Source organism: Eleutherodactylus coqui, chromosome 8, assembly GCF_035609145.1.
Source record: "Eleutherodactylus coqui strain aEleCoq1 chromosome 8, aEleCoq1.hap1, whole genome shotgun sequence".
Taxonomy (NCBI): domain Eukaryota; kingdom Metazoa; phylum Chordata; class Amphibia; order Anura; family Eleutherodactylidae; genus Eleutherodactylus; species Eleutherodactylus coqui.
In genome coordinates, this window is record NC_089844.1 from 162,426,348 (window position 1) to 162,440,266 (window position 13,919).

At 45.8% G+C, this 13,919-nt stretch overlaps 2 protein-coding genes across 2 annotated transcripts in view; both read right to left on the reverse strand.

Annotated features, from left to right (window-relative positions):
• The window catches only part of LOC136577984 (uncharacterized), a 1,034,970-nt gene that overhangs the window by 25,362 nt on the left and 995,689 nt on the right, over positions 1-13,919 (reverse strand). The window contains exon 3 of the mRNA XM_066577895.1: positions 10,734-11,015. Within this exon, the coding sequence (XP_066433992.1) occupies positions 10,734-11,015 (282 nt within the window). The remainder of the gene's footprint in view (positions 1-10,733; positions 11,016-13,919) is intronic.
• LOC136577407 (uncharacterized) overlaps positions 13,617-13,919 on the reverse strand; it is a 46,640-nt gene continuing 46,337 nt past the window's right edge. The window contains exons 9-10 of the mRNA XM_066577304.1: positions 13,684-13,718; positions 13,617-13,622 (exon numbers count right to left, since the gene is read on the reverse strand). Of these exons, the coding sequence (XP_066433401.1) occupies positions 13,617-13,622; positions 13,684-13,718 (41 nt within the window). The remainder of the gene's footprint in view (positions 13,623-13,683; positions 13,719-13,919) is intronic.

The window sequence follows — 13,919 nt, forward strand, 5'->3', positions numbered from 1 at the left end:
TGCGTCAAAAAATCACAAGTAATGGAATCCAATGGAAGTGTTCATATGAGTGATTTATAGGCGTGTGAAAAAATGCACCAGAAAAAAATAAGACATCAGCGACTGAACTTAGCGACTGAAATTCGCTGCTGCGTGAAAAAAATAGGTCTTGAGCTATCTTTTGGCAGAAAATCGCAGAAGCCTCCATAGACTATAGGAGACTATGCAAGTTGGACAGCAAAGGGAGATGGAGTATATCTCTGCAGATACCGTGTTTCTCTGAAAATAAGACACTGTCTTATGTTATTTTTTGCCCCAAAAAGGGCACAGTGTCTTATTTTTGGGGGGAGCCTTATACTCACCTGGTCCGTGGCGTCCCGATTGTCTTCGGCGGCGCTGCAGTAAGCTGCGTCCTCCTCGTCTCACAGAGGAGCTTCTGCTGGTGACGGGGCTTTGAATACCCCGCCTCCAGCAAAGCAAGCGCTGCGATTGGCTAATTGAGTGACGGCAGCCAATCACAGCCATTCAGTGAATGACATCACTGAATGGCTGTGATTGGCTCATCGAGCGCCAGCTGTAATTGGCTGACGGCACTCAATTAGCCAATTACAGCGCTCGCTTTGCTGGAGGCAGGGTATTCAAAGCCCCATCACCAGCAGAAGCTCCGCTGTGAGACGAGGAGGATGCAGCTTAGGGCAGCGCCGCCGAAGACCATTGGGATGCCGCGGAGCGGGTGAGTATTGTGTTTTTTATAGGGGGGGGGGGGCACCTGAGCTAGGTCCTATTTTGGGGGGAGGCCTTATATTTCATGCCTCCCCGAAAACCCGATAGGTCTTACTATCAGGGTAGGACCTATTTTCGGGGAAACACGGTATGTCCCGAAAAAGAAAAGAACAAGCAGAGTGATCTGGGGTTCAATACCAGCCATGTTGGAACTTATAAAAGTAGAAAAAAAATTGGCGTAATTGTTGTTCTTATATACAGGAAGTAAAAAAGAGATTACAATAGAACCCAAGGGAGAGATGGTGAAGATTAGGCAACGACTTGACTGTAGTATCAACTATGTGATTAATTTGATCGAATGTCCATGTGGCCTCAAGTACGTGGGGATAATCATCAATCCTCTTAGAGTTAGGCCTCATGTCCACTGGCTAATTATATTTACGAAATCCGCGCGGGTGTCCCGCACGTGTGATCCGCGCCCATAGGGATGCATTGGACACCCGCAGGTAAGTAAATACCTCCGGATGTCATTTTTTTCCCTGCCGTGCGGATCGCACGTGCGGGAAATCACCCGCAGCATGCTCCATTTTCTGTGGGTTTCCCGCATTGATGGCTCCCTTAGGCTTCCATTGAAGCCTATGTAAGCCGTCCGGATCCGCGGCACACCTGCAGCTTAATTTCTGCTCTGCGCTGGGCAGAAGGAAAGAAGATCCGCCCGCGACGGACAGAAACCCACAGCGTCCGGACAGGGGAGTATTATCAATTTATAGGCCTCATGTCTGCGGGAAAGGAGGGGCTCGCTGCGGGATTCTGCATGGAGAATCCGCGCGGGCCTGAATTTCCTAGTGGACATGAGGCCTTAGGATATCCAAACATAGGTGTAATATTAAGTTTCTGTTTTCCAAACAGTGTTTCGCGTCACTTCACCATAAACCATAGAACGTATCAGGTCTCCGTGCTACCCCACTAGAGCATATCTCGTCTAGGTCATTGTCTGTAGAGATGTATTGGATTTTTAAATCGAATACTCTTGTACCAAATGGGTTTAATGAAGTCCTTGAAAAAATCTAAATCTGTATCTTAGATTCTCTATTCATCCCATAGGTTTATGGAGTTCTATATAGTACCACCAAGGTTTTAGTAGGTTGTACCGAATATACTTATAACATTCATTTTAGGGTACTTATATATCTTTTTATATCTCTATATTGTACAGATTATTACGACTTTGTTTTTTTATATTTTATAGATACCTTTTTTTTTCTCACCTGATTCAAGATTTTGAAATAAGATCCACTTTTATCTTTTATGGGATTATGAATTACTATATAGATCATGTTTATTAACCATGTTTTATTAATATATGGTATATAGAGATAAGCGAGCGTACTCGTTAAGGACAGATACTTGAGCGAGTATCGTCCTTTTCGAGTACCTGCCTGCTCGCCCACAAAGATTCGGGTGCCAGCGGGGGAGATCTCTCTCTCCCCCCCAGCTCCCTCCCGCAACACAGCGCTCGCCCCCGCCGGCACCCGAATCCTTAACCTCGCTCATCTCTAATGGTATATGGTTTTAGTTCCCTTCACAGATATAGATAAAAATTAGTAATGTTTATTAAATATTTTTAAAAGAACATGGGTTTACACTGACACACATACAAAAAATCAAAACGAAACAAAAGAAAAAAACCAAAGAAGAAACCCTGGTTTGGAGTTACGTGGGGGATTCAGCACTTTTGATAGTGCATAAAGGTGAGTACGTTCATCCCTTATGATATATATAAGGATAGCCCAGAGGGGTTAACACATACACACATTGCTGAGGGATAGATAGTATCGAACACGTTGATTATAGATACGCACCACGTGCTCGAATCTACTCAGGCAAAGTGCATGTATACTCTTGGACAATTGGGGACAAACCACCAATATCGACATATAGTCGTATACTGAAACCCCAGTATGCCACAATAATTGTAGATTTATTGTTTCAGGGTCTGGTTATGGTGCAAATAGATATTATTATTAACCAGAACCCACAGAAACAAGCTAGTTGTGCCTTTGTGGTATTAAATCTACCAGTACGGAATCAAAATTGGCCCTGGTGTGCGGTTGGTAGAGATCTACGAATTCACCGCTTGCCAAAATGCCGTATTTAAAGGTAGATTTATGCTCAGAGATAAGCTCTAGAAAATAGACTTATACTCAGAGATAGGCTCAAGAGATAGACTTATGCTCAGAGATAGGCTCGACGCGTTTCTCTATCCGATTTTTGGATAGTTCCTCAGGAGCAAAAGGTACGTATACCATTAGTACATATTTAGTCCTTTTACTGTGGACCAGTCAACACCAGGGTAGGTGAAAGAAAAAGATGTCTCAATGGTAAAATGGTTTTTCCGGTGGATTTACAATTTGACCACCAGTTTCTTATTCGGAAGATACCGTAGGATATATTTAATTTGAAAACTTTTCCAAAAATGTAAAAAATTTAAACTCTTCCATGCTGTAACCTGTAACCCATTTTATCATCCGGAAAAACACTGGGATGTTTGAAAGCCCTGGTCTCCTTCGGGCTTGCTAACCTTCCTCAAAACACATCAAGCATGGAAGCTCTACGGCTTTGCTCAAGCTGTGACGGCTTCCTCAACCACTCCGCTACTTCAAATGACCGCATCCCCACTTGCTGATGCCCTTCCAGGGTGGGTGGGCAGGTGTCTTCCTAATCTTCTTTTACCTTCTTCACCCGACAGTCCTTCACTTCCTTTCTTCTTCTCTTCCTTTCCCCACTCCTCCTCTTCCCCCCTACACTTCACCCTCTCTCCCATTATGCTTGTTCTCTTCAAATTAACCCTTCATAAGCCCCCAGTCTCTATGCAGCTGCATTATGCATTTTGCTGCATTCCAATCTAGATGCAATGGGTGTTTTTATACCTATATTCATCTGTTTTGTCATGTGAACTATTTAATATTTTATCATGATCAGCTAATTTTATATAAAGAGGTTTCCTAGTAGCCGAGATTACTTGCTGCATTTAGTAAGGATTGAGTTTCAAACTATAGCGGAGAAGTGAGGATCACTATTTATTTAATTGTAAGGTGAATGGTGTGTCCTGTAATCTATTGATAAAGTTCAAAGATTCTGAATACTAGGAGATGATGTTATCACGTCCCAAGTGAAACGTACTTCTTGCGTGCCACTGTACCTGGGAGTGATCATGTAGCACGCAACTGCTGAGTGACGTCATTTTCCCACACCATGAAGCCGGCTGGGACTCCGATTGAGAGTCAATTTGTCTCTATCTCTATCTCTCTATCTCTCTATCTCTCTAATGTTCATGCCTCCTTGGCCGAAGCGCGTTACATGTTATAATTTTGTCAACATTTGGACCAGGTGAGCCCTATCTCTTTACGTAAGTAGCGTGGAGGACATTTTTCTTTATCATTGGCATATCCCCTGCAGGGGAACCCCTCCATCCCTGTTGCGGAGATGTCTCTTTATCTCCTCATGTGAGGATATCCCACCATCCCCTGCTGCAGGGGAACCCCTCCATCCCCTGCTGAGGGGATATCCCTCCGCCTCGTGTGGTGCAGAGTGTTAAGGCAGCAGAAAGGTAGTTCTAAGCTCTCACTGTGTGGTTCAGGTAGCTGGCTCAAGGTTGGAAAAATGAGAGATCGGTAAAAAGAGTACCCAGCTTGGTGGGGGGTAATAATTAAATTACCTGAACGCGCTGCAGAATAAGTTGGCGCTATACAAATAACATTTATTTACTTATCTACCCTGTGGGGGAAGTCCTCCATCTCCCCTGCAGGGGAATCCCCCCATCCCTGCTAAGATGAGGGGAAGCCTTAGGGGAACCCAGTTCATCTCCATAAGGCTTCTCTTCACTGGAGAGAGAAAGATGGTTCCCCTTCAGCTCACCAGCAGCGTTTCTTTTAGGTCAGTCCCGGCCGTATGAATAGCCAAAAACGCGTGTCTGATGTTCGCAACTAGCGTTATAGAAAATGTCTTTTTTTTTTTTTTGCGCAGCTAGGTCCTGCGATGTGGAGCAGGAAACAAATCTGGCACGTCCTATCTTTGGGCGTGCTCTCGCATTGCATTGCCAATTGTTTTCAATGAGGCTAGTAGCACACCACGTGCTAGGTGCATGCGGTGTGATGTGATGTGATGCAAGGTTTCCCCATTGAAAACAGTGGGAAACACTTTATGATCCTCCGGCGCAGCTGATAGCGGTAAATTGTTACTTCCCCAAAGCGATGCAAGGGAGTTTTGATATAAAAATGCCTTGCATCCGCAGGGATATTGCATATTGGTGAGCGAGATATCGGGCCATGATTCAAGGCCCGATATCACACTTGTCCATGTGAAGTTAGCCTAACAGTCAGCTGCACATAAATGTGAAAAACTGTAAATTTTATATGTAGGCTGTTTGCGTTTCTGTATTGGGCTTGATTTTAGTGCCTGTCTGATATCTGTATAGGGTCAGAATGGTGATCCAGAGGATCACTAGAGTGGAGACCCTGCATGACAGGGTTGCTAGGGAACAGGGAGTGAAAAGGTTAACTAGTAAAGTTCTGCTGGGAAAAGGGGGGTGTTTGGAGGGGGACAGTTAGGGATTGGGATATAGGCTATAAAAGAGGGTTTTTTTAGGTGGGAGCACCATTTTAGGAAAATAAACTGATGAGTGCAGTGATCAGTGCAGTCAGTGAAAGTCAGAAAAGTAGAGGAGAAAGTGAAGAAGGGATTGAGCGGTTCCAGAAAGGGACAGCTTCTGAAGCAGGGACAGTGTCTCAGGTTAGAGGTGTAAAAAGGAGAGGAGTGGTGCTTACTACCCTGTTTCCCTGAAAATAAGACGCATCTTATATAATTTTTGCTCCCAAATATGTGCTATGTCTTATTTTCAGGGGGTGTCTTATTTCGCCGCGGCAAATCCGTCTGTGGCCGCTAATCCCTCAATTGGCCAGCTTTGTGGACGAAATTTCTCAGAAATCTCATCCACATGGGACAGCAAATCTGTCACAGCAAAGCTGGGAGAAGCCGGTGTTGTGGTGCGGATTCACCGGCCACAGAAACGGAAAAGCGTGCAGCCAGGTCGCTTCAAAACAAGCGGCTGAGTGCCGTGGGTTTTGAAGCAGCCCTTTCCCGGCGGAAATCTTGCTGTTTATCGCTGTGGCCAAACTGCGAGATTTCCACTGGAAATACGCTCTGTGAGAACCCAGCCTTAAGAATCACACACAGGTTGCCTGACTCACACACAGAGCCATAAAAAATAAGGTCTGTAAAGTAACGTACCTGTCTGCAGACAGAAGTTCCTGTACCACTTGTAAGCAGGGATGGTATTGCAGCTTCCAGCCACCAGGGGGAGCTCATCACAGCAGACATGTACAGCAGGAACAGAACGTACAGTATGGACTTTTCCAGCCAGCAAGGGGAGCTCACAACAGCACACTCGTACAGCACAGCAGGGACAGGATAACAGCAGACTGTCTGCAGATCTACCTATACATCTAGGAGACAATGGGGATGGCAGCAGGGGACAGGCCTCTTGACTTGCCTGCACACTTTACTATGCCTTACTATCGGGGGGTGCCTTATATTTGGGACTTCTGCAAATGTCTTACTTTCAGGGGTGCCTTATTTTCGGGGAAACACGGTATGACCTCCATGGGTGGCTGCAGCGCTGCGGGGTGCTCCGATCGCAGCTGCAGGCAGTGGAGAGCGAGCGTGGCGCTCGTGCAGGGCCCGACCTCCCACTCGCTTGATAGCGGAGGAGATGCTCAAGACCCGGCGTCGGATTAGATGGCCCTTTGTGGACCCTATGGGCGGCCACCCCGTTCTCAACATTAGGGGACGAGGGGCTAGGCCGTCCAGGAGGAATCCGTCATGTCGGCCGGTTTGTACGGTAGTTAGCAGACCGCGTTCTCGGGGGGGCGGGGCCTGCCGCACCCATTAATGCTGATACTGATGATGTCATGACCGGGTTCTCTGGTGATGTGCCGGCCAGAGAACGAGCCTGTCAGTGCGCAGAGGAGGGAGACAGCGCCACCTACAGGAGGACAATATATGGCAGTGCAACGGTCACCTCCCCTGACATTCCTGTCAGGGAGTTGACGACTCCACAAAATCAGAATGAGGCAACAGTGAGCCTGGTTGGGCACACCGATATGAGGGATGTTGGCGTGGAGGCAGCAGATACCTACGGAGAGGGTCGCATGTGATTGGTGGTAGTCGTGCGACAGAGGGACGGGTGGGAAGATGGCCCTGGACAGTGCAGGAGAGGAGGTGCTACATCCAATCACCCATTCCGGTTGGTGTGTGGAGGATCAGGGATGGAGGCGGCGACGATGAGCAGCAGACGTCATCTGAATACAGTGGTCCTGGCTGATGGGCTCAAAGCTTCCATACAGCCTGGTGAGCATAGCTCCATATTTTGTGTGTCCTGTAATATTTTTGCTAATGTTTCAGGAGGGCAGGTAGTAATGCTACGGGAGTAGGTCCCGTAGGGTATGGTATGGTCAGGCAGGATGAGGGGGATTTACATGCATGGTTAGAGAATGTGCGCAATTAGTTAGCTCGTTGCAAGCGCGGGATGGGGGTAGTGTAGTCTTCGCCAGTGGATGCTTGGGTGTTGCCTGGTAGTCTACAGAGTGTACAAGACAGGGGGCCTGTATCCGACGTTCAGCGGAGGACATGTAATGTGGGTGTGGCGTTGGTGGTGTAAAGCGAGAATGACGGAGACATGATTAGGTTAGATGACAAGGCAAAAGGGGAGGTTTACCTGTGCTTTGTGGAGCGATTGGGGGCACATTTAAAGAAAGAAGTAAAAGAGAAGATATGGAAAAATGAATACGTTGAGATTTTTTCCCTGCTTCCACTGGAAAAACTCAACTTGGATAAAGGAAAAAGACAGATTACAAAAAAGAGGAGGAAGAGAAGAAGTGGTGGTGTTTCATACCTCAAAATTTTAATAACTGGTTGCAGGCTTTTGCAATATTGGCTAGCGTTATTGGGGAACGGGCACCTGAAAATTGTTCAGGTTTGTTTTGTTATTTGGATGCAATTAGGGAAGCGTATCAGACATATGGGGGCCAGACATGGCTCCGATACGACGAACAATTTAGGCAATGGAAGGCAGGTAGGCCTAATATTAGGTGGGACCATGAGGGCATTGGCCTATGGTTGAAAGTGATGGTCCTGGCTCGATACGGGCATTCCTTTCAAGGGTAGCCGGCTCGAACAGCACCAGTAGTAATGGGGGGAGAACAGTCTGGACAGACTACAGGAAAAAAGACAGGGGTCTCCTGGTTGCTTAATGAAGGAAAGTGTAAATTTGGAAATACATGCAGGTTTAAATACGTCTGCTCGGTGTGCAATGGTACATCGCACGGGTCTATTTTAAAAAAGAAAAAGGAAAAGTTGGCTAAAGTAGTGGAAAAAGGGATGACGCCGGTGAAACTTCCAGAGATGGTCGCTTATCTAAATAGGTACTATCATACGGAGAAGGCGCAATTATTGTTTAGCGGTTTAAGGAGGGTTCAACAAGACAGGATAGTTAGGGAGAAATTGCATAAGGAGGTTAGGTTGGGTCGCATGGCAGGACCTTTTGCTGTCCCGCCTTGGGATGATTTGGTGGTTTTTCCGTTGAGAGTAGTGCCTAAAAAAGGAGCCGAATAAATTTCGGCTAATTTACCATTTGTTATACACAAAAGGGGCGTCTGTAAACGATGGGACAGATCCGGAACTTTGTTCTGTGGTTTATACGTCGTTCGACGCGGCGGTGCATACATAAATATGGTATTGGGCATTGCTGGCAAAAACAGATATTGCATCGGCTTTTCGTTTACTTCCAATTCATCCAGACAGTATTCGATTGTTGGATTGTTTTTGGGATGGGGCTTTTTTTGTCGATCGCTGTTTACCAATGGGTTGTTCAATTTCGCGCACTTATTTCGAGGCGTTTAGTTCATTCCTTGAATGGGCGATCTGTGATGTAGTGGGGGGTGCAATCAGCCATTCACTACTTGGATGATTTTTTGTGTTTGGGCCCGACTGATTCAGACATTTGCTGTACGCTGTTAGCTACAGTGCAATGGGTCGCCAATCATTTTGGTGTGCCATTGGCTCCGGAAAAAACAAAGGGGCCAGTTACTTGTTTGAGCTTTTTAGGTATCACGATTGATACTGTCCATATGGAATGTCGGTTGCCTATAGAGAAGCTGGAATTGCTATGAAGGGAGCTTTTGAGGGTGCGTGGGCGAAATAAAATTTCCCTACAGAACCTTCAGTTGTTGCTAGGAAAACTGAACTTTGCGTGTCAGATTATGCCTATGGGTCAGGTTTTTTGTCATAAGCTAGCGCGGGCTACGGCAGGGGTGAGAGCTGCACATCACTTTATAAGAGTCTCAAAAGAATCGAAGGCTGATTTAGATGTGTAGCTGACATTTTTGGATAATTATAACGGGAGGTCAATGCTCCTCTGCAAAGGGGTGAATAATTTTGACTGTGAACTGTTTATAGATGCGGCGGATAGTGCGGGATTTGGTGCTTTTTTCCAGGGCCAGTGGTGCGCTACTCCATGGCTGGGCGTGTGGAAGGATGCCGGTTTAACAAAAAATTTAGTGTTTTTGGAGCTGTTTCCAACAGTAATGGCGGTAACTGTTTGGGGGGAGTGGTTTTGGAACAAAAAGGTGAAGTTTCACTGTGATAATTTGGGCGTAGTACAGGCCATTAATTCTGTGTCCGCTCACTCTCCTCAGGTAGTAGATTTGTTGCGTCACCTGGTGTTAGTTTGTTTATAGTTGAATGCGTCGGTGGTAGCTGTGCATGTTCCCAGTGTTAAAAATTCCATTGCCGATGCACTCTCATTTCCAGTGGATCCGCTTTTGTATGCTGGTGCCAGGAGCAGCATCGGAAGGGAGGCAATGCCCCAGTCAGCTTTGGAGTTTGGTGAACTTGCGGCAGAGCATTTGAATCGGGAGTTTCTGGCAGAAGACACTTGGAAGGGTTATGAGGCAGCATGGCATGAGTGGGAGCAGTTGGTAGTGAAGATTGGTAATGTACAGTCTGATGCTGACAGGGCTCGTTTTTCAGAGTTAGATAAGGCTCCTAACATATTAGTGCTACATATGGGGGCAAAGACCTGGGTAGTCGGCCAGCTAGAGAATTACGCAGGGACATCCAGCACGATTTTCTACAGTCTAGAAGAATGTTCCCCAGGTCGGTAGAAAAAAAAATCAATAAAGCGAGGGTGAAGATAAACCGGCACATATCAGCATTTGTAGCGGGGACGGGGGGAATTAGTGTCAGACATCGTAATTTGGAGGGGGGCGTTCGGAGGTTTTGGTTGGAAGATAGGGTTCATTTAAATGGGGTCGGTACGGATATGTGGACGCAGACTTAGGGAGTGGCGAGTGGGGGGTCCTTGGAGGCGGGGGGTTTATAGTTGGGGGGAGGGAGTTTTGGTGAGTACAGCCTTACCTTTAAGACTTTCCTATCCTCCCCCCTTTTTATTCTTGATAGTTGGGTCTGGTGCTGCAGGAAGGCCAGGGAAGGGATCCCAGGTGGTCTGGATCAATTTTTGATGTTCTAGCCTTCCACGGGGGAAGGCAAGGTTCGGTTTTTCTGTTGCAAGCACCAGACCTTGTTTTGGTAGCCCCAAGAACCTCCTCTCCATATAGATATATAGATATTATAGACAAAGAGAGAGGGATACAGTATTAAAATTGCTTTTGTTAATTTATGTTAATAAAATGGCTGCTGTGGCCAAAATTTCCAAAGATAAAAAGGTCTGTGTTTTATTGGGAAGGTCTCAATAAGGGTTGGAAGGGGTCACAGCAGTTGTGACTCTATAATACCCAGGTCATGTAACAGACATTCATAGAGAAAACTGAAGAGAATAAAGTGCAAATTGGCACAATGAGAGTGGGAAATAAACATTACGGAAATGATGGATTACAGATCATTGTAGGGTGACATCATCTGAACCTGTCCGCAGACCGAAACATATAGCGCTCTATAGTATCCATGTTGCTTACCTTTCTCATGTAGGACCGTCTTTTCTACTACAGAATCTGATGCGTCGTGTTCCACAAGCACTTTATATGTTGTCTGCTCCTTAGATGTAATCTCACTATAGGCGGTGAAGGTGCCGTCGCTGTTGGTCTCTATTATTAGGGCAGCGGCTTTATAGTCTTCATAAAGTTTTAAGACGGTTGTCTTTCGTCTCCATGTGACTCTGATATCTTTTGGGGTGTAATGTAGAACTTCTACTCTTACTTTATCTTCACTTAGAGGCGTCACCTTCACAGCTCGGATGCCTGCAGAAGAAAAGGATTAGGGATGAATACCAGCGTTAGACCTTCGGTAGGTACAGTATATTCCCAATGGCAATGGTCTCATCTGTTTGGAGCACTCTAGGGATTGTAAATGGCAATAGGGATGATTAACCCCTTCATGACAGCCATACACCTATATGTCATAACTACAGTACCTGCATTATCAGCCTGTGCCACCTTCAGCTGCCCTCCCCTCCCACTTCTCTCCTCTCACTTAGGCAGCCTGCACACAAACAGATATTTGCTGCGGTATCCGTGGTCAGCATCCGCACGGAGGATTTGCAGCAAATACTGTTCATATCATGCTATGGAAAATCACTTTTTCTTTCACACTCAAGTAAACGAATTGCAATTTCTGCAAGTGGAGGAAAAAAAAAATCGCAGCATGTTCTATTTTGCTGTGGGCTCCGCACAGACGCCTTTAATTGAAGTCAATGGATGCCGTCCGACCCGCAGCCCATCCGCAACTCACATTGCAAATAGGCCGCGGGTACCTGCGTCATCACCTAGTGACTGGGTGGGAAACACAAGTATTAAAAAAAATAAATAAATCTGTACTGCGGATGACCACAGATCAGGAAAAGGTAACCTGGTGTCATGAGGTACAGGTTTTATTACAGAAGGTATATCTGGATACAGGATTTTATCTTTCTGTTTACTGCAGAAACTTTGGTATTATCATGCAGAAATAAGTCAGTATGGTGGTTTCAACCCACTGACATAGCAGTGGGCTGCCCAGTATCTCAACAGTGGGCCGCACTGGCTGACATCTTGGGCTCCCCCAGAAGTCTATAGCAAACTGCATAAAGGAAATATTGATACACAATAACACCCGCATTTTATAAGTGTGCATCAATATCTCGTTTATGCAGTTTGCTATAGACTTCTGGGAGAGCCCAAGATGTCAGCCAGTGCGGCCCATTGTTGAGATACGGGGCAACCCACTGTCATGTCAGTGTGAGCTGTAATCCTGTATTGTAGGATGCACCCATCTATTGGCTGGCTTCTGTGGTATCGTTCACATTGCAGATTTAGTTGCATGCAGTCGCTCCTCCCCAATCTGGGCTGGGTTGGGTAGGTGGCTGCTTATAGGTCTGCAGTGGATAGTTTAGCTCCTCTGGTTTATAGTCTGGCTTGCTGCATATTGTTAAATTCTACGGCCATTGTGCCGGCTCAGCGGCGATCGTGCCTGCTCTGCACTTTATCAGGTATCGCATTTTTGGCTCTCTTCTAGTAAAATATGCCTTTGGGATGCTAAACATAGACAAAATCTGGAAAAGTAGGGATATCGGAATAGCAACTAAATGCATGATAGTGCAAACCACCATTTTCCCCAAAGCCATTTATGGATGTGAAAGCTGAAACTGCTCTGTGGTATAAGGGCATGTTAGATACCAGAGAAGAGCATACAGAGACTTGCTTCCCTGAGAGATCTCCGGAAGAATATAAGTTTGATAAACCGCAAGATCTGGACAGGGAAGACGACCCTGAGACTGGAATGGAATATCATTGATAGACTGTGCATAACCGTGTATGCTATGATGGGAATTATAGCATGAAGCCAATACTGATGCCTGTCTTATGTTAAAATAGACTTGTTTTATTTTCACCACAAACCAGCCTGTATGTGAGTTTTAACAGCCGTCTCAGAGTAAAAGACTGCGATCCTGAGCGAGTGATAATCCCCCAGATTGTCACATATGGTGGAGTATGATGCGATAGAGCCCTGAGAGGCCAGAGCTATGATTGTGAGCACTTCTGTGAGAAGTCTGTGGAATTTAAAGGGCCAGGAGGCTAGAAAGTGCAGTTGAAGTTGATGATGACATAGCTGCAGAACAAGGCATGATGACCGCAGTGACTGTGTCCATTTAGAGGCAGCAGGTAAAGGCAAGTGAGTGGCACTTGGTGGTGCAAGACACATAGCTGTAGGCACAAAACAGTTTGGTGTTTTAAGCCACAAGCATCATGCTTGGGGGGCCGTAAGTGAGCCAAGTGCAGCTGAGTGATCCTGTTACCTGCTTGAAACTGCCTATGTATTACAGAGGTTCACTGCTGGACTAAAGGAGCATAAGAGACTATCTTTGAGGGTGCTAAGCCCATGTATGTTGTAGTTCAGAAAGGTTTGCAATATTACATGTATGTAGTGTAGCGCCCTCCTATGGAGCAAGAGGACAGAGCATAGCTAGTGAAAAAGAGGAGTGGAACTGTCCTAGTGGAAGTTAAGTCCAGTGAGAAAAATTCATTATCTAAGTTATCCTTCTTAAAGATAGAATGGTGAGACTGCTTTATGCATGAAGTGGTGGGTGCAGCCAAACCAGACACTGTTCATCCTGGGTGGATGTGCCTAGCAATTAAGTAGAATACGGCATCTATAAAGAGCTGGGGCTGTCACTGATTTCTCCTTGACACGCGTCCAGCCTCAGCTCCTCATTGATGTGTGTTCCCAGTATTAATGAAGGAGGAAATGCGTTATTAAGCTGGTGTTCTAAATAAAAATGGAGACCTTAATCTGACAAGATCTGCGTATGTACATATTAATCAAGGGGTTGTTCCTTGCTCTCTGTATTTTTTGGTCCACACTATTCACTCCTGTGGAGCAAAGAAAGTATGATGAGATGCAGTAAAAAGTCTCCGTCTACAAACTTCTCACCTTTGTATGTTCATTGTTGGCCGTTATATCATCACCTGTGTTACAGATTTATTGTTCAAAAATGGTAAGTTAAAAAAAAAAAACCTTCCTTCCTTCTCATCAGGGTGTTGGAGACAGCCAGGCTCCCGAGTAGCAGCTGTGCCATTCACAGCAGTGCAGAATAAAGCCTCTAAGTAGCCACTATAAATACACATATGGGCAGTAGGGAACAGATGAGCAGGTAATAGATTTGCTGT